The 20,314-nt window shown below is 56.3% G+C and overlaps 2 protein-coding genes across 2 annotated transcripts in view; one reads left to right on the forward strand and one right to left on the reverse strand.

The window, feature by feature from the left end:
* The window catches only part of LOC100482816 (core histone macro-H2A.2), a 62,395-nt gene extending 59,861 nt beyond the window's left edge, over positions 1-2,534 (forward strand). Inside the window, exon 9 of the mRNA XM_034662616.1 lies at positions 1,765-2,534. Coding sequence (XP_034518507.1) covers positions 1,765-1,930 — 166 coding nt within the window. The 3' untranslated portion in view covers positions 1,931-2,534. The remainder of the gene's footprint in view (positions 1-1,764) is intronic.
* A 17-nt stretch (positions 2,535-2,551) lies between these two features.
* On the reverse strand, positions 2,552-18,992 carry AIFM2 (apoptosis inducing factor mitochondria associated 2). The gene is made up of 9 exons (XM_034663587.1): positions 18,829-18,992; positions 11,192-11,382; positions 10,758-10,873; positions 9,370-9,489; positions 8,401-8,642; positions 5,965-6,488; positions 4,594-4,794; positions 4,134-4,308; positions 2,552-2,863 (listed from the first exon to the last, which is right to left on the reverse strand). The coding sequence occupies exons 2-8, from the start codon at positions 11,367-11,369 to the stop codon at positions 4,157-4,159; spliced, it is 1,533 nt and encodes a 510-aa protein (XP_034519478.1). The 5' UTR covers positions 11,370-11,382; positions 18,829-18,992; the 3' UTR covers positions 2,552-2,863; positions 4,134-4,156.
* Positions 18,993-20,314: the final 1,322 nt, after the last annotated feature.

Consider the following 20,314-nt stretch of genomic DNA (forward strand, 5'->3'; position numbering starts at 1 on the left):
TTCCCGCCGTTCCCCAGCGGCAGGTAAGACGCTTCTCCAGCTGGGCCGGGGAGCCGGGGGTCTCTCCTTCCAGCCCACTGCCGGCGGCCCACTGCTCCCCCACTCCACTCTGGCCATTCCAGAAGATACGACTGACGGCTGCCGGCGCAGCCAAGCACGTTGACCTGGTCGTAGGGCCAGAAACCCAGTTTCCCCGCCTCGAAACACGGAGAAAGGCCTCGTTGGAGAGGAGCTGGAAGCAGCGTTTCCCTCAGAGTCTGGCACGTTCACTGCCCACGTCCCCGCCGGCCGCCCCGGTCAGAACACGTGATCAGAAAACCCCAGGCACCCGGAGGTTGGCTCAGCCGGTTGGGCGTCCAACTCTTGATCTCAGCCCAGATCCTGATCTCAGGGTCGGTGGTGAGTTCAGGCCTCATGTTGGCCTCCATGCGGGTCAAGGAGCCTAGTTAAAAAAAGAAAAGAAAACTCCGGGCTGGAAGGCCTTGCTACTCAAAGTGGGGTCCGTGGCCCAACCGCGGTGACTCTGCTGTGTTAGAACGTTAGAGTACGGAATCTCAGAGCCTCCCACCCCCAGAACTACGGCCTCAGAATCCCCAGGGGGCTCATGCGCTGCCAGGTGGCGGGGAGGGGAGCCTGGAGGCCGAGACCCTCACAGACACACCCAGACACGTAACAGGCTCTCACCAAAGGTCTGCTTTGGGAGTTAGGAGAAGTGATGGTTCTAATGGTCACAGACCCCAGCTGAGTGCGAGAGCCGCCGCAGGTGGGAGGGAGGCTGTCTGTCCTCCCGGGTAGCCTGTCCTCTCCTGTCACACTCACAGTTGGAGCGAGCTTTCGCTTCAATTCGGAACACCCTGTGTCCTAAGAGAGGGCCCTCTGTAACACAGATGGGATTTCCACACTAAGGACGGTTCCCTCAGGGGAAGGCTCAGAGGGGAACCGTGAGGCCCGGCTTCCTGCGCTGTCAGCCCGCCTCCAGCTGAGCAAGCAGCTCGGGGTCTCCACAGCCTGGCCCGGCACCGAGGGCTGAACTCTGCGCACCTGGGACTGTGCGTCCTGAGGTTCTGGGCCGGATGCTCCCTCCGAGGGAGACTTCCGGTCAGGCAGGCTCACCCCGCCCCCGCGCCCGCCCCCAGTGACGACGACGGCACGGCCCAGCCCCCTGGACAGCGGCATCTCCGCCTGGTGCCTGGGGCCCTGCCCAGAGTCTCCCCTGCTCAGATCACAGCGGCACGTGCGTGCGGGTCACGGAGGGGAGCACTAAGTGCGCAGAAAGGCGTTATGAGACGCACTTTTGACCGTCCATTTGCCCCTTTCACCAACAACCTGACACCGTACAGCGGTTTCGAGGGAGCTCGGGAACCTAGCTGTGCTTTTTGAATACCAACTATTTCCTATGCTGAGCTGGCAGAGGTTTTGAGGCCTGGCTCGGCTTGAGGCAGGTGCCATGGACTCATGCGGGCACGAGCACGGCTCCACGGCCGGCCCTGTGACTCGGGCTGCACGCGCTGCCCCTGTCCCAGCCAGCGTGGCTCTTGCCAGCTGGGGCCTGCCTGCCCCTCCCCGGGCTTCCCCTCTGCCTTGGGTCAAAGGGCGGGGTACGTGGCCCCGCCTGCACACAGTGAGACCCCGTGACACAGAACCAAAAGGCCTGGTGCCAAGAAAAGAAGGCACCGCGTTGCCCCCACCCCCGACTGAGGGCCACGTTACCCCGTGGGTCCAGGGAACCCAAGTGACATCAGCTCTTCTTTTCCTCTGGCACAGAAACTGCTTCCCCAAACAGACGGCCGCCCAGGTGACCCTCAAAGCCATCTCGGCCCACTTTGACGACTCGAGCACGTCCTCGCTGAAGAATGTCTACTTCCTGCTCTTCGACAGCGAGAGCATTGGCATCTACGTGCAGGAGATGGCCAAGCTCGACGCCAAGTAGCCGCCCCTACCCCGCCCGGCCGCGCTTGCCCACGGGAATCGGAGGAGGAGCCAAGTCACAGAAGTGGGGGTTTCTTTTTTAAAAGGAGAGAGGAAGGGTGACGGCAGGGGAGCGGAGGGCAGCTGGCAGGGCAGCGGGTCACGGGGGCTGCAGGAGCGGGGCCTGCCCACGGAAGGAGCCCTCTGCCTTTTATATTCTCGTTTCAAAGAGCCTCAGTCTGTAATCAACCAGGTCTCCACGAGGGGTTTCTTTCCATGTGTTTCTTCCTGTTGTTTTAGAACTTTTTTAAAAGACAGACTTCGTTTTAGATTTATAGCATTGACTTTTACACACACACAAAAAAAATCCTTTCAAAATTCTTAAAACCTTGTTTCTCCTTTTTGCAAGGGAAGAGGGCGTAAAAGTGACTTGGGCTTTGTTGGCTGTCTGTGTTCGGTGGCGGAGAGAAGAAAATGAGAAAGGCGTCTCACTGGTGCTTTCCTTTTCTGTTTTTAGTGCCCCCACCCCTCCCCCATGACATCTGTATCTACTCCTAAAAAGATTTTGCTTCAGGCTTTTGTTTTGTTTTGTTTTTTTAAAGAAAAAGAAAAATGAAAGGACAAAAAATGAGAAGATCCAGTGTCTTTTCTTACAACATAGTCTTTTATTGCAGCCTTTTCCTCAGTTTAGAAAACCGTGTCCCCATGGGTGGACACTTGTAAAATGTTATAAACAGAACTAGGCCTGTCACGCACAGGCTGAGACCCCCGCCCTGGTAGGCCCCAGGTCAGACGGCACAGAATGGTCTGTGCTTGTCAGGCAGCAGGTCCTGCTTCCAGAAGGATGGCCCTGGTCCACAGGAAGGGAGTTCTGGGTGAAGCCTCTGGTGGGGCGGCCATCCTGCGGGAGAGAGGCCCAGGTCCCACGTAGGCCTAGGGAACAAATGGACCTGACCTGGGCCACAGCCCAGGCAGGGAGGACTGAGAACCCCAGTGAGGCTGTGTCCCCAGGACTCTGGCCACGGACACAGAGGCCACCATCACAAGTGAGCGGGGCCTGCATTTATTCAGATGAAATCACCAACCACTTCCACTATGGAGATTTAACCTAGGTCTTTCAAAACCGACCCCCTGCGATCGGAGGCCTCTCCCAGACAGGGGAGTCATTTATGTACTTAACACGGCCAGTGGCAGGCTGGGCCTCCACAGTGTCATCGGGGTTGGCCAGGAAACGAGACGCACAGAACCCCAGAGGTTCCCACAGGGTCCCCCGCCCCCAGCATCAGATGCAGTTTTGTCCCTTGCAAAATCCACTGAGACAGCAGCCTAGCACACAGGGCTTCACCTGCGAGCCCCCCCTCTGATCCCTGAATGGGAGACCCAATGGCAAGCCAGCCAAGGGTCCCGTTAGCTCAGCTGCCTCTCCTTAACTTCTCCAGCGGCTGGCTAGCCAGGCTTCAGTTTTAACCCACTAGCTTTATAAAAACTCATTTTCTGTTTGGACAGGCTAACCGGGAGGGGAGTTTGTCTAATTCTTTCTTCTTAAATGTAACCTATGGTATATAATCAGGACCTAGAAAAGGAAACATAGAACGTTTTGTGAAAATGAAGGACCACAGGGACTAATAGTTTGAAATCAGGCTCCTATTAACAACCTGGGTGTTGCAGAATGCATGGGCTTTCCCACCCAGGATGTGACGGGAGAGGCTCGGGGTGCAGGCCATCTCTACCCCAGCTCCCTTAGCTGGTCTCACCACACAGGCTCCCCTTCCTGCCTTAATAGGATGCCAGCCACCAGAAGACCCTGCTCTCTCCTGCTCTGAGAGCCCTGAATGCCAACACAATGTGCACGCACGCACACATGCAGGCACACGCATGAGGAGCCTGGGGTAGAGAAGGCCGGCTATACCCTCCCCAAGACCAAGGGAACCCCTCAGCCAGCACAAAGGCAAGCAGACCTCTCCGAACCCAGAAAGAATCCTCTAGGGGTTGTCTTTTTTCAATGGCTCTCTCTGTCTCTCTCTCCCAGGTTTGGCTTTCTGTAAGTTTTGTGTCTGATCGGTATATTCCTGGCATCTTACTCNGCTTTCTGTAAGTTTTGTGTCTGATCGGTATATTCCTGGCATCTTACTCCAGGAAAAGGGCGTTTGCCCTTTGGCATTTGTCAGACAGGGACTGCTTGTCAAGCAATCTGTGCCCCCCCCAGCCCCCCACGGTGGCAGTACCTCATGTCCCGCCCCACTCCGGCTCAAGGTGGAGACTGCCGCATGGTCTTCCAGCTTGAGGAGACGAACAGGTCCCGGCTCTTGGCCAGCCGAACCATGAGCCGCCCCACGTAGAAGCCACTGATCTGGCCCACGCCGTCGTTTCTGCCCATGGCCAGGAGGAACGTCAGCGCCCCTGTGGAGCAGACACGTGCACGCGAATCAGACCCCTGCTCGCCACCTGTGGGCCTGCAATTCCCACAGCACAAGCCCTCCTGGGGCCTTCTGTCGGAGGACAGGGTCGTGGAAGACTTGAGGAAGATGGGCGAGCCCCTGATTTATTTTTCCAGAGCTCTAGAGGGATGTTTTCCCTCACCAGCTCTGAAGAGTTTGTTCCAGCAGTCACTCACCTTGAAGCTCGCAAAGGCTTTGCCACGTCTAACCAACTCTTAAAACTGTGAAGTACGCGGGGCTCCCTTACCTGGCTTATAGGCCTTGAGGGGCCTCTGTTTCATGGAGTTGACGATGTTGGTCACGGCGACGCTGGCATGGAGGCCCGCGTGATAGGCCATCTTGGGCTCCTTCACATCTGCACAGTCGCCGATGGCGTAAACGTGGCTGCAGCCCTCCACCTGGAGATACTCGTTCACTCTCAGGGCGCCATTGCTGGCCAGGTGACTGTCTGCCGGGCAAAGCCAACCCTGAAGCCCTGTTGCGTGGCCACTAGACCCCGGAGAAGACAACATTCTGGTGCTGGTCAAGCCTCCCTCCAAAGGATGTCCTTAAGAGGCAGACACCCACCTCCTTTAGTTCTGCCTCGAGTCCCCACCTCAGAGCTCTTCCCCCAAAGTCAAGGTTACTATGCCAGGATGGAAACCAGTCAGAAAGACAGCTTGCGCCGTTTTAGACGACGTGTATGACTCTGTAAATTACACGATCAACAATGATTCACTCACAATGACTACGTTGCGACTTAGCCAAGTCTCAAATTTCCCTTTGAACATGGATCAGATTTTTCAGGTAAATGCAGGCCTCTAGTAAATGGTAAACTTTTCTTTTTAAGGGACGTGAAGGAATTATTTTTGAAAACATAACATTAAGACAAAGGCATGTACAATTCTGGGCTCTCCTTCCATTACGGGCACTCAATCCCACCCCCACGCATGGCCTGGACTAGCTTCCTTCTTCTGCGATTGGCCAGTTCTTTCCTGCAGGACCCAAACAGGAGCTCCTTGTCCAGGAAGGGTGCTACGGAGTAAATGATAGCGACCTGGGACACAGCAATCATGAGGCCTGACAAGAGTCACAGAGCCTCCATCTCACACACAGAGGCCAGGACTCCATCACCTCCTCCCAGCCTCCAGTTAGCTGGGGAGTTCATTACTGAACCTGAGGCCACATTATTTCCTCTATTCCCCAAATGGTCATTCCAAGCTCAGTGGCCAAACATGTGGATCAGGGTCTGGGGAAAACAGCACACCTGTGAATAAACAGTAAAAGGCCTGACCCAGGAATTCCCTCCCCTCTGTTCCCAGAAAGTGAAACAATGGATCTTTCCTTCGCTCTGAAACCTGTTCCCAGCTCTCACCACGAGGGGGCGGGCTCCGATTTTGAAAGACTGGTCACCTGGGCCACCTTGGCCTAAGTCAGGGCCACCATGGAGGAAAGCACATCAAGAGTGGACCCAGACCTGAATTTAAAGTTTGACGTCACCATTCAGAAGAGATCTGAGCTGTTGCGCTGGAGGGGGAGGAAGGCAGGGCGATGCTGATTCCCAGGGGAGAGGCCTGCAGGGCCCGTAGCGGCCGGCCGGTGAGGAGTGGGCCGGGAGTGGGCCGCGGCTCCTGCTTACCGAATGCACTGTGGTAGGCGGAGCTGTTGACCCTAATACCGTTGCAGACTATCACCAAGTTGGTGGCCACTTCTGTGCCTTTGTCCGTGTGCACACGGATGCACTCTCCGTACTCGTTAAGGCGCAGGTCCTCCAGGTTGCTCACCCGCTCACCTGTCAAGCGAGATCCGTGAGCACGAGGCTGGCAGGGGCGGGCACGGCATCCAGGCTGGGACCCAACTAAGCGAGCCTTCAGCTCCTGCCTTCCTCCCCGCCCCTCTGCCAGTCTGCCCTGCTGCCCCAAGATGCACAAGGTTGCTATCCCGCCCCCCTGGAGGGTCCACAGGCAGGAAAGTTCCCAGAAGCAGTGTGGGAAAATGAAGCTGAATTTCCCAAGAAGTTCTGGGAAAAGCTCTCCGAGGAAGACCCCAACCACACGGCCGGACTGCCGGCCGCACCACCCTAACCAGGCAGGGAGGCTCTCCAGGCGCACCACCGACTGAGCTGAAGGCAAGAAAAGTCCAGAGGCTCGCCTGTACTCCACACTGCCTCAGAGAAAAGGCGGTCACGGTACTGCACAGCCAGGTCCAAGGAGACCAAGAGCCGGGAGGGGTCTGCACAGAGCAGACCGTCACCCCTCCCTGGGGAGGGTGCGGAGGCTGAGCCCCGTGAAGAGTGCCGGTCACAGCGCCTGGGTTAGGGGGTGGCGCTCTCCCCTCCTGCTCTCCACAAAGCTCACACTCCTCACCTCGCTCTGAATACAAACCAAAAAAAAAAAAAAAAAAAAAAAAAACCCATTCTCTCTACCACAGAGACATCCTAAGTCAGGTCAAATCCTTGAGGTGATTTTTTAAAGCATTCAGCAAAGTGGTACCCCCTCCACCGTGCCCAGCGCAAGGCCAGGACAGGGCTGCCTCCACGGCCGGGAGTCCTGTGAGCACCGGGCCTTTGCCCAGTGGGGGGACAGACACAGCCTCCGGCGGACAAGTCTCAACTGCTCGACCCCAGGATCAGGACTCAGAGGGCCCTGGAGCCGGGCCAGGGAGGGGGCAGGCGGGAGGGGGCAGGTGGTTTCAGAACGTGCCAGTGCACCCCACCCCACACCCGCCCACCCCAGAGCCACGGGGAAAATTGTTTTCCAGTGTTGTTGGGCACTGATAATCATAGTCTAGATGTAAGCCGTTAACATTCTAGCTGTAAGTCGGCAGGCATGCACCTGAGAGCTGGCTCGAACACTGGCACTTCCAACACGTCTACCTGCTGTCTGGGTTAGCACAGGCAAGCGGGAGGCAGCCTGGAGTGATATTCAAAGCTCGGGCTTTAAAGTCAGACTGCCTGAGTTCAAGTCTCATCTCAGATACTCACTCGGACACCTCCCAAAGAGTCCCTCAAGCAGGGATCCCGTCCCACCCACAGGAAATTTGTGATGATGAATTGAGAAAACATGTAGAAAGCGTGTAACTCAGCACAGACTGAGTCCTGAATAAAGGCAGGTTACTATGACTTGTACCTGTCCTACTGAGTGACTTCCTACTTCAGCCTGGTCTTCACCCCATACATCAAAACTTAAAAACTTTTACATCAATCACTCATAATAATGTCCAATAATTTGTCAGAGAACAACCATATAATTAAATTAGCCCATATTGATTTTACTTTTCAAAACCAACCTGCCTTTCCCTCAGGAGAAAGAACCAACCACAGCATCCATGTGGCTCTCAGAAGCCAGTCCGGCATCAGCTGCAACCAAGCTCTTGCCTCAAGGACCCGTAACTACCACTCATCACTTGGCCCACTGCCGAGCCTCGACATCTGCGAGGACAGTCTCTCGCAGGTCCTCCTTCCCCCCACCATTAAAAGGGCCATCCTAGGGGCACCAGGGTGGCCCAGTCAGTTACGCGTCTGCCTTTGGCTCAGGGCATGATCTCAGGGTCCGTGTGGGGCTCCCTGCTCAGAGGGAAGCCTGCTTCTCCCTCTCCCTCTGCCCACCCCCACCACTTGTGTTCGCTCTCTTTCTCAAATAAATGAATTAAATATTTATTTATTTATTTATTTATTTATTTATTTATTTATTTATTTAAAAAGGGTTATCCTGCTATGGGCGCTGACCCATCCTTCCCCAACGCGGGCAGTGAGGGGGGTGCATGGCAGGGATCCCCATGTGGCTACTCAGGGCAAGGGCTCCCGTCTCTTGAAGAGCAAAGAGCCGCTGCTTGCCCCAGACAAAATGCCACCTGTGGGTGTCTTTGACCAGGCCAGCTGCCATCAAACAGAGGGAATGAAAGTCTACATTTACGTCTCAAGAGGCTGAACACGTCAGGGGACACGAGAGCTCACCTTCTGTCAGGTATCCCTCCTAGGCTCACTGCCCCTGGTTGGACTGGAGGGCAGGCCCCCTCCCTGCATGAGGACATGCCCTGGCTCTCCAGGAAACACTGCCAGCAGAATGGGGGACATCAGGGACACCCGACTGCAGAGACTGGGCCCTGGGAAACACGCGTTCGTGGAGCACCGCCGCCCAGGCCCCAGGTCAATCCCCCGTGGTCCTCGCATACCGCACCGAGAGCCCGGGCTCTGAGAGTCCAAAGGCAAGGCTGTGTGCCTACCTCTTTCTCAGGGAATTCGGTTTTAACCTCCGCTGCCATCTCCACTCCGGCAGAGCCGCCTCCCACCACCACCACCGACTGTGAGCGCTGGACCTGGAGTGGAAGGAAGCATGAAACGCACCCTCAAACCCAGCCTGCCCTGTGACGTGGCCAGGGTGTGGGCTCCTTGGCCAAAGAAGAGTCCAAACTTTGGGTCCAAATATGCTTCCTCAGGGCGAGGTCACGCTGGGCATCTCCCTGCCTGTTCTCGCTTGGTTCTGCTTAAGCCCCGCAAGCCAGGTGGCACCACCTGCCCACCGTTCAAGGGACCACGGCCCAGGTCTGTCTGAGTCCATAGCCAGGATCCTAACCTCCACACTCACATCTGTTCGTGATGGTGCAAGAGGCTCCCCAGGCTTCTCAGAAGGTTGGCAGGGAGGGCAGGACCCAGCCATAGTCACGCAGTCACACTCGCCTTGGGATCCTTCTCTGGGGCTCTACTCTTCATCTTTCAGCGATGCCAGACCCTGCCCACCCCTCAATGAAAACTGCCTGAGGTCACGGATCCACACCTGTTCTGTAAAACACAAAGGCCTGTGCCAATGGGACCCCAAGAGAGGCAAATGGGACCTCACTACATGAGGTCAGGGGTGCTCCTATCCAGACCTCAATGACGGGGACAAAGGTCTCTGCCAGGGAGTCTCGTCCTACTAACTCTCCATCTTCGTGGCTGCATCCAGGGGGGTCTCCTTGCTGCCACCCCACGCATCCCCACAGTGGTTCCCCTCTCCCCGGGCCCCGCCTGACCCTCGCAGCCCCACCCGGCCAACAGGCAGCTCACCTGCTTCACCATGTCCTCGTAGGCCTGGATAGCGGCCTCCCGGCTGGAAACCTCATTAAACTTGCCCGGAAAGAGCCCGGTGCTGCCAGTGGCCAGGATAAGGTGTGAGAAGGGCAGGGCCTGTGAGGGCAGGAGAAAGGAGGTGAGGGCGGGCCTGGGCTTCTGCCTGAGACTGGGCCCACCGGGCAGGGAGCACCGGGTGGGAGAGGCCTGGGCACACCGCGGCCACCCTCCTCTGAAAGGAGCAAAGCCGTCACACTGAGCAGGCCCAGGGGAAGCACTAGAACCCGGGCAATAACTCAGGGAGCAGTGCGCGTGCTGCTGGGCCGCCACACACAGAACTGGGAAGGGCGCGCTCCCACAGCAGCAGCCAGGCTGGGCAGAGGAGACCGCTGTGCAGACAAGCAGCACTCTAGCTTCCTGTGTGGAGTCAGTTTGGAACCTCCTAGGTATTTCCCAAGAAACTTCCCCTGCTCCCACAAAAAAAGGAAGGGAGGGCAAGAAGGAGGGAAATTCTGTTTAGAGCCTAAATACACAAAGTTGACAAAACCAGAGCTGCTCTGGTGGGGGGGGGAGCTGTAGCCTCTCAGCCCCTTCCCCATGGAGGCCCAAGATGCCCTCATGGTCCCTTCCAGGACTCTGGAAAGCACCGTCCGAAGCACTGGACAAGGAGACTCGGTCACCTTCCCAACCAAGAGATTCCTCAGCCCGAAAACTAATTCAAGGAACACTGATTCGCAAGAAGTCACTGAGGACAGAAATTGTGTCCTCTAGGGCCAGGCTGGAGGTGGCCCTTACCACGACATATGGCAGCTCCCTGATGTACCCCAAGTCACTGCAGGGGCATGCCAGGCTCCGGGCTCTTCCCAGGGCTGGGGAATGCAGAGATGAGTGAAGGCCTCTACCCCAGTGACCTCCCAATCTGGGGGATGTGGAATCATGTGCGTACCTACCCTTTCATTCCACACAGCCAGCAGGGCCCCCACAGGACAGCGAGGCCAAGACCTGGTCTGGGACACCAGCTTTCAGAGTATAGACTCTGGGGTGAAAACTGCCTGGGTTCAAATCCTGGCTGAGTCTCTTACCAGCTGTGGGATCTTGGGCAAGCCACTTAACCTCTCCATAAAGTAAGGCTATACGACCTCCCCCACGGAGTCTAGGATGGGCACGGAATGAGACTAAGGAAGGCTTAAGACAGTGCTGGGCGTACAGGAAAGGCTCAGAAAAAGTCTGCCACCACATTCCCGCGGCTGCTGGGGCCAGGCCTTTGCTTATGAGGAACCTGTGACCTGGCCAGCACCATGTGGGGGCCATCGACGACTCACCACCCTTGAGACCATCCGAGGCTCCTCCCGCAGGCAGCTCGGGTCGGCCCCCACCATGCTCACCTCGCCATCCTCGAGCAGCACCGTCTGATTCTGGAGATCTATGTCCACGACCAGCCCCTGCCGGAAGTTTTCCTTGAAGGTCACAGTGTAGGAAATGAATGTCTTTTTGGCAAACCCTGGGGAATGGGCGCAGAGGAGGTCAGAGAGTAAAACTGGACTGCCCTTGGGAAGCCAAAATAACTCAAAACCTTTCCTGAGGGGTGTCCTTGGCCAAACAGCTGAGCATACCACTGCCCCCTACAGCACCCGCCTGGGCCTCCCCAAGTTCTCAGGGAAGTCCAGCTCTCACTTCTACAGCCTTGATATGGGAGCTGCCAGTGACCTTAAGAATCTCCAGAATTTAGGCTTTGCCCTAAGTGGCGAAAACCACCCTCAGACCCACAGTGGTGACAAGACCACTCTCACAAAGAAAGCCCCAGAAAAGAGTCCATTACCACTTTCCACGGAGGCCCGGAGGGCTGCCACGTTGTGGTGGAAGGAGTCCTTCATGTCAACCAGCAGGAAGGGGATGTTCAGAGCCTGTAGCTGGCTGGCGGCAGCTATCCCACCGAAGCCCCCACCCACGATCACCACGCGCACAGCTCCCACGTCCACAGACACCTGGGACCCCATCGCGAACCAGGCCCTGCTGGGACAGGAGGAGAGACCACATCAGAGTCAGGGGGCTCAAGCACTGGGAAGGAAGGGCAGCAAGAAAGGCCTCAAATGCCAAGACTTGATCTTTTAATTTATTTATTTTTTTATTTTTTGTAAACTCTACATCCGATATGGGGCTCAAACTCATAACCCCAAGATCAGGAGTCATATGCTCTACTGACTGAGCCACCCAGGGGCCCCATGACTTGAACTTTTTAAATTATATAACTATTAGCAAAATTCCAATTTTCTAACATGTGAATTAAATTCCAGAGGCACAGGGTGTACCCTAATTCTATCCCATTCCCCAACCACCAGTTCCCTTCTCCTAGGCATCCACTATTACTGCATTTATATGAATCCCTCCAGGGATATTTTGTGCACCGACAATATTGCTTTTTGCACACATTAAACAAATCATTGTGGATTTTTTCCCTCAGTGTATTTGTTCCCTCGACAACATCCATTAACTGAGTTCCTGCTTTGTGGCGTGCTCTGTGCTGTGGACACGCCATGATCACAGACAGACAGATAGGGTCTTTGCCCGTATAAAGGTGGAACTTGCAGACTCACGGGGCTGGGTGGATGAGGCCCATGAGGGGAGCTGGGCAGACACACGGTAACAAGAGGCGGGGGTGTACCAGTGGGGAACTGGCAGGACAGGCCACGTTAAGGGAACGAACCACACTTCTCGAAGTGCTGCACTGGGCAGACACTGGACTCTGCCCCGCTCACAGGCCACCACGAGCCCCAGGCCGAAGGAGATCAATCAGCAGGTTATGCGGATCAACCCGCAAAATAGGATGTGGTACGAAGAAGGTCATGACAGCAGGGTGGGGAAAAGGGGCCTACGGTGGGCGGGTCACTCCCCTGAGCATTCCTGGGACAGCGCATGTGCACCGAGACCGCTGAGCCACATCCCCCAGGAGAAGAGGCAGGAGGCAATGTCTGCGGTAAGAAAGAGGGTAGGGGAGACACACTGATCAGGCAGGCTCCGGTCAGAAGGAGCCGGGCACACGGGACAGGGGAGCGGTCACCTGTGAGAGCGTCTGCAGAGGGCAGAAGCCAGATCTGCCGGCCAAGTGTGCCCCAGGCCCACACTCACACAGGGACTAGGGCAGCCTGACCAGCTCCTGGCAAACTGAGAACCAACTTTAGTTGAACCCCTAAGGAGCTAAAATTCAAGAACCGTTGCCTGGCACCGAATTGGACATGAGAGGACATCTGAGGCAGAGGACAGCACTGGGCTGGGTCACCAGATGCTGAACTGCTGAGCACAAAGGAAAAAGAAAATAGCTGTTTGCCCGGGCTCTCCTAGCCAGCCTGCAAGGCTGCCCGCCAGGCTCAGCCTCCCGAGGGCCTGCGTCATCTGGCACGTCCCAGATTCTGCTTCTACGGAGGGCGGAGGGGCCAGCCCGGGGCTGCAGCCAGGGGCCCTGTCCCCAGCTCAGCCCCAGAGAAGGCGATCGATCGTGGTGCAGGCCTCAGGGCTCGCTCGGGTGGGAGCCCAGCTGTCTGAGGAGCTGAGATCCTGAGAGCATCCTGTGGGGAAATGCTGGCTCAAGGGCAACGGGCCATCAAACCTCCTCCTGGCCTGTGCCAGGCTCCAAGGAGAGGCAGCAATAAGTCAGGCTACCGGAGAGCAACACCAAGGAAAGACACAAAGCTTCCCCTGCACAGAAAGCAGCCAGAGAAGCCAACAGCTGCTGTGGACTTCAGGGAAGGGATGTTAGGGCGAAGGGGGAGGATGCGGAGAGGGGGAGGATAAGGAAATAAGAAACTGAACTTAACCTTTTTTTTTTTTAAGATTTTATTTATTTGAGCGAGAGAGAGAGAAAGAATACAGAGGGAGAGGGCAGAGAGGGAGAGGGACAAGCAGACCCCCCACACACACAGAGCAGGGAGACCAACGCGGGGCTCGATCCCAGGACCCCGAGACCATGACCTGAGCCAAAGGCAGATGCTTAACCGACTGAGCCACGCAGGCACCCCAGAAATTGGACCTCAAACTTGAAGGTCAACCTTGAAGGACAGACAGCAAGCTGCCAAAAGGCTCAATGGGGAAGCGTGTTCCAGGCCATCTGGGACCCTCTCAGGCGGTACTAGGAAGGGTGCTCTGTTCTGCATCATCTGTGGCCTGTGGCACAACCCCTCCCCTCTCTGGGCCACCATTTACCCCCTGTAATGGGAGGGGACACCCTGAGGTGTCCTTGTACACATAAGTTTCCAGGACATGGTGACCCCCCCAAGAGGGCCCCCAGATCTCCCCACACTCATAGAGGCAGCTTATGGACCTCCAGGCACTGTCTCATTGGTGTTCAAATGCCCACTGCTTCACTCCTCCCCTGGGGAGAGAGAACCTGGGCATGGTGGAGGTAGCGGGAGGTTTGGCACAGGAAATTAGAAGAGATTGAACTTTGTTTCTCATTGGCTAAATGGTACCCAGTGCACTGAGGCTTGCACATTCCACCCATTTTACAGATGAGGAAACTGAGTCCTCAGCAGGGCTGTGACCAAGACAAGTCCCCAGCAGGCAGTGCCACTTTCACTGTTCCAGGCCTTCAGAAAGGTCATCCAGAGCTGGTCCCCTGAGTATTCATCAGGCTGAGTCTGCCAATTGGGCCAAAAAGAGAATATTTCCTGGGGCCAGGATCCAAGAGGGCCCAGGGACCCAGCCAGAGGTCAGGAGAGGATCCCAGGAGCCGAGCAGAGCCTGTGAAAGTGGAGGGCTATGGAAGAGGTGCATTTCACCGGTCCCCTTCAGCCCAGCCCCCTCTGTGCCAGCCTGCTCTTGGGGCTAACAGCCCGAAAGGAGGTTGGGAGAACCCAGAGAAGTCTGTTTCCAAGCTGGCAGGGCGCACGTACTAGAGAGGACACACAGCTTGTTGGGGAGACGGGGTCCGCCATGGGTCACCGGACCACCCAGGGCAGCTCAAGGAGGAGCCTTGAGAAACAGTGGGTCAGGGGCCTTCACCACCAAAGGCAAAGCTTAGGTCACAAAGTCCAGTGGCAGGAAGGCAAAGCTTAGGTCACAAAGTCCAGTGGCAGGAAGGGAGGGGGTGGAAGTTCAGGGAATAAGGTGGGGAGGCCAGGAGTAGAGGTGACAGGAGCCAGCAGACACGTGTCACACTGCCAGGGCTGTTCGAGGCCTACCCCCCGGCTGTAACCACCCAGGGAAAAAAGCCCAGAGACCGCAGCATAGGCCTGACGGACAATGGGTTGGCCAAAGGAGTTGAATCCCTGCTCCCTCAGCCCCCGAGGATCATCACTTGCCTTCCCCAAAGGGCCAGTAACCCTGGCCTCGCTAACCCTTCCGGGACTCCCAGTGGAGGGACTGGGGCCTGAGGGCACGGCCAGGCCCCTGGAGGCTGTCATAGCCAGGCCAGGGGAGGGGAAGCGCTTTTACACTCCTAGCTGCCTGAGCCTCTCCTGGAATCCGTCCCTCACTCTCCCCTACTGGCCTCTGACACTCCCACCCGGGGAATGGGGCCTGGCAGCTCTCCAGCCCATTCCACCCTTACTCTCAGCAGCCTCCCCTGCCCATGGCCCTAGGACACACCAACCCTCCCTTGGCCCTTCCAGTGCCAATCCTTGCCCGGCCCAGAGGACAGCTAGACTCTGCTAGGCCACAAATTATTCTGGGAACAGCAAATCTGTGGGCTTAAGCCACAGATCCGCGTTCCCAGCTACATACCCTAAAGGTGGTCAAAAAGCACGTGCGTGTGCCACTGAGGACGTCGGGTCCAACGCTCCGCCAGGCGAACAGCCTCAATCCCTGGGGAACGCCACAGCAATCGAAACCTCCGGACGTGGCAGGCTACTCTACTATACACCATACGTTGGAATACTCCGGAGCCGTTTGTTCAGAATGGATGATTTTTTACATGAAAATTCCGCCCATGACTACTCCACACCCACAACACGTACAAGACCAGAGTGAACCCCGAGGTGAACTATGGTCTTCGGGGGATTATGTCCACGCGGGTTCATCAACTGTGGCCAACGCACCGCCCTGATAAGAAAGGCTGATAACGAGAGAAGCTATGGCTGAGCAGCGGCAGGGGGCATGCGGGAAATCGTGGTACCCTCCCCTCTGCCTCGCTGTGACCCTAAAACCACTCCAAAACACCAAGTCTCAGGGGGAAAAAAATGTTGTCCATGAAAAGTCCAGTAACAGCATGTAAAGCCTAATCCCACTGGGGGCGCCTGGGCGGCTCAGTCTGTTAAGCGTCTGCCTTCGGCTCAGGTCATGATCTCAGAGTCCCGGGATGGAGCCCCACATCGGGCTCCCTGCTCGGTGGGGAGTCTGCTTCTCCCTCTCCCTCTGCTGCTCCTCCCGTTCGTGCTCTCACTCATTCTCTCTCTCTCTCAAATAAATGAATAAAATCTTTAAAAAAAAAAAAACCCTAACCCACTGTGTACAATCAGACGCGGACACGTAATGATTCCATCGGCTAGCATTCATCGTGCTTTTATCCATAACTCTGCACCCAACAGCTGTGGATTTTTGTCCCCATCTTGGGAAACAGTTTAATAACTTGTCCAAGTTCAACCTTCAACACTCTGACCGGAACTGCGCTCCAAACCAAAATGCTAACAGTGGTCACCAGGTGATGTTTTTACTTTCCTCTTTGAGGTTTTTTTTTTTTTTTTTGTATTGCTTAAAAATTTTTAACTGAGTACGTCATTTTTATAGAAAGAAGAAAGGTTTAAAAACAGGGCAGGCCTCTTACCGTCTATTTTTATAAGTTGAGAGATTCCTATATATTACACTAGTTTAAAGTATACAATTCAGCGGTTTCTAGTACATTCATCAAGTTGTCCAACCATCATGACAATCTAATCCAGAACATGTTCCTCACTCCCCAAACTAAGCTCTTATCCATTAGCAATCCCTCTCCGCACCCTTCCTCCAGCCACTGGCACCCACTCATCTCTGTCTCTGTAGAATCGCCCGCTCCCTACCTTTTGTGGCTGGCTTCCTTCCCCTAGCATCAGGTGTCCAGGATTCATCCAAACTGCAGCATGCATCGGTACTCCTTCCTTCTTATGGCTAACATGCCACGTATGGAGACACCACATTTTGTGTCTCCGTCCGTCAGCTGATGGACGTGTGGCTTGTTCCCACCTTTGGGCTGTGGTGAATAACGCTGCAGTGAACATTTGTGTACAAGTTTTTGTGTGGACGTTTGTGTTTAATGCCCTTGAGCATATACACCGAGGCGTGGGGCTGCGAGGTCGTAAGTAACTCTAGATTTAACTTTTACAGGAACCACCAGACCCACCACCTGATTTATTTTTTTATTATTTTTTTATTTTTTTTTAAAGATTTTATTTATTTATTTGACAGAGATAGAGACAGCCAGCGAGAGAGGGAACACAAGCAGGAGGAGTGGGAGAGGAAGAAGCAGGCTCATAGCGGAGGAGCCTGATGTGGGGCTCGATCCCATAACGCCGGGATCACGCCCTGAGCTGAAGGCAGACGCCCAACCGCTGTGCCACCCAGGCGCCCCCCACCACCTGATTTCGAACCGAACATCAAGCCAGAGAGAGTGACCCCAGAGAATCTTCACTACGTCAGTCTAGGTTCAGGACTGTGAGCGTAAAAGAAGGCCCAAGAGAACTCATCCTAATTGTCCAGCAACTCCTATGGAATTTTACCTTTGCCACCCCCCAATACACACACACACACACACACACACATACACACACACACACAAAATCTGGTTTATGCTTGTATTTTCTCAGTAAATNCACACACACACACACACACACAAAATCTGGTTTATGCTTGTATTTTCTCAGTAAATCCTATTTTCTCTGCCAAGGACACCAGCCCGACCCCAGGAGGGTTCTTCTCCAATAATACAAACAAGGGCCTGTTAGGAATCTACCGAGAAGCACGGAAGTTACATTTATGCCAAAGCTGTTAAGAGGTCATGCCTCAGAAGACGTAAGAACCACGTGGGCTCTGACCAAAGCGAGGACACGGCCCCCGCATTGCTTCATGGAGATTACCAATAAAACATGCCGGTTTTTGAGTCATCCCAGTTACACCAAGGGTAGATTTCCACAGCCATGCTTCCAGTGGCTGTCTGGATGAGGGGGCCACTAGAGCGTGGCTCACCCTGAATGCTGCGCACAGGTCAGGGAAGGGGGGGCAGGCTGAGAGTCGGCATTCCATGGCCAGCCCCCCAGGGGACGCACACTGAATACAACCCAAAAAAGACCGGTTTCTGAAGAAAGAGAAAGTCTGAAGAGGGAGCTGTGCTTTCATGTCCCAGGAGAGAGCAGCTCTGGGCAGACAGGCTCATTCAGGTGGCAGACACCCACTCAGGGAAAATCAAGACTGTGGAACTTGGACACCCTCCTGGGAGCAAGTCACTTTGTGGTTCCTTCAACATCCGGACCAGTGGTCTGCTCCCTGCCGTGTCTGGACCCCGGCTTCCTCATTTCACTGCCAAAGACCAGGCTGACCCCGGAGGACGCCCGCTCAGCCCAACTCCACCCAGGAACTGCTAAGTAGTCCTGAACAAGACCAGGCACAAGCCTCCTCCCCCGACGTGGAAGCCCTCTGCATGCTGGCTTCAGCCCAGTGCTCCTTGGAGGGCTCCTCTGTAGATGCAAGGGTGAGGGCAGCGGGGTCTGAGAGTTTGGGGGTGCCAGCATGGTCATGCGCACCTACACACACCAATCCGAGCAGGCCTCCCTGATATTTTACATATTTACCTATTTTACCCGCTGGCCTTTGACCACAAGGTACCAGCTAGCTGCGACACCTGAAAGCCCCTTCCCCAACTGTCTGACCCTCTGCGCTGTGCCTGTCCCTCTGCGGGATCATCGGCTTCCCAGAGCCTCTCCCCTCCCCACGCTGACCGTATATCCGAAGGTCAGAGGGGCTCTCCCTGGAGGGGAAAGGCGGGTGTTTGCTGGGTGGGGTGGGAAGGAAAGCGCCCAACATCACCCACTAGAAGCAGCTCCGGGTGGATTTCAGGCTTCCTGGCCTCCCCAGCCCCACCAGAGTTAGTGCAGGACCACTGGCCTTCGTCCCCGCGGAGCCTGGGGCTGCATGGGGAGAGAAGCGGACCTCCTAGCGCACCCCACGCGAGTGGGCACTCGCGTAAGCCCAGGCATTGCCCCCTACAGACGGAGGCTTTCCTCCTGCCTGGTAACACTAGTTTCCACCCAGGGATGACCCTCGAGCACTCCCAGGGTTGGGGCGTGCGGGAGAGGCCGCCCGCCTAACCCGGGGAGACTTCGCAGAAGTTTCGAGGGGCGGATGCGGAGGGGGCGAGTGAGGCGAGTTTGCCCTACCCTCGCCGGGACTAAACCTCCCAGTTTTCGTGTGCTGGGAGAACTGGAGTGACGCAGGCCTGGGCCGGTTACCCCGCACGACCGCCCGCCCCCGCGAGGGCCCCAATGCCGGCGCACCGACCTCCGACCCCGTCCGCCGCGTCTTCCAGGCCCGGCGAGCCCCCTCCAGGCGTGTGTGGGGCCGAGCGGGCGCTGGGACGCTGGGTCCCGAGAGCCCGCCCCGTGCGCCGCCCCCGCCCCGGCCGGGACAGCTCCGGTGTTGCCAACGCGCCCCGGGCTCCTCCCGCCGGGCGTGGGCGTGGCTCGGCGCGCGCCCGCCCCCCGACACCGCCCCCGCCCGAGAGAGCCCTAGCAACCAGGAACGCCTTCCCGGTAGCTCCAGCTTCCGCCACCTTGAGGCCAGGCGGGTCGGAAGCTGCTGGAGCTCGGCGCGGCTCCCGGGCACTGGCGGAGCCCCCTCGGGCGGCGGATCACCAGCCTCCGGCTGCACGCCTGTAAATCCCAATCCCGGAGAGCACGCGGGGCACCCGCTCTAAGCCGACACTGTGCCGGGGGCGGAGGGGCGGAGGGGGCGGGCAGGATGGAGAGCCAAACAGGCATGGCGTCCAGTCCAGGGTATAAACACACAAAACCTGTGTGGCTAACTGCAGTACCGAAGACTGGGGACAAAGGAAGTTTCCAAGGCCTCTCTTCAAGGATGAGAAGAGGTGGGCCTGAGGGAGGAGAGGAGCAGCTGTGCTCTGGGTGTGCAAAGACCCAGAGGCAGGACAAAGAGCTGAGAGGGGGGCGTTGCAGAGGCGGCCACGGGACAGAGTGGCCCCGGGTGGACAGGGTGTGCAGACCCCCCGGGCCCTGGTGGAGATTGGCTGTGTCATCGCCAGAGCAGTGGGAGGCCACTGCAGGTCTTTAGGCAGAAGAATGACGGATCTGACTTACAATGTTCTGTAGCCAAAGGAAGGGGGAGTGGCAGGGCTGCATGAAATTGGGGCACTGGTCAGGAGGGCAGTCCTGGAGACAAAGGAGCTTGACTGGGATCTGGAGAGACAGACTGAGGCAAGCTACAACCTGGCCATAGGATGAAGCCAACTTGGTGACGGATGAGCCATCATCATCTACTTAACGCAAATATTATCACCTACCCTAAGATTTGTGGAGAGGATCCATGAGATCATCTATGCGAAGTGTTTTAGGTTGGTGCCTGGCCTACGGCAGCAACCCCCACACAGCAGCCATTTCCTGTAGGTGTTTCATGTGGCCAGATAGCCTGCCCAAGGCTACACGCTATGTTGGCAACGTTTGGGCTCCCCGCCCAATGCTCTTTTGAATACTGCCCTTCATCTTCCTGGTTTTCACGAATATTCACATTAGCAGTATGAACTGTTCTGTACCTTTTACAAAAATGTGGCCAAGGACCTTGTATGGCCTGGTATACCCCTGGTAAGGGGCACGTTGCGATCAATGCCACCTAGAAGATGTTGGTGCCCAGAACCATCCTGAGCTGAATGGAAGCTGCTGTCCTGCGGTGAGCACCCTACTCACATTATTAGCCCACCCAGCCTGGGCTGCCCCTTCCACTTCTTTGGGATCCTTGGCTCTCTCCTATCCCA

The sequence above is a fragment of the Ailuropoda melanoleuca genome, chromosome 6, assembly GCF_002007445.2.
Source record: "Ailuropoda melanoleuca isolate Jingjing chromosome 6, ASM200744v2, whole genome shotgun sequence".
Classification (NCBI taxonomy): Eukaryota; Metazoa; Chordata; class Mammalia; order Carnivora; family Ursidae; genus Ailuropoda; species Ailuropoda melanoleuca.

What these genes read in the sequence shown, in the direction of transcription:
- AIFM2 (XM_034663587.1), bottom strand. Translation starts at nt 11,369, where the DNA reads ATGGGGTCCCAGGTGTCTGTGGACGTGGGAGCTGTGCGCGTGGTGATC. An exon ending in CCGGGCCTCCGTGGAAAGTG is followed by an intron (nt 10,874 to 11,191) that starts GTAATGGACTCT and finishes CCCATTCCCCAG; the next exon opens with GGTTTGCCAAAAAGACATTC. An exon ending in TCTGCAGTCGGGTGTCCCTG is followed by an intron (nt 6,489 to 8,400) that starts ATGTCCCCCATT and finishes TCTCTGAGGCAG; the next exon opens with TGTGGAGTACAGGCGAGCCT.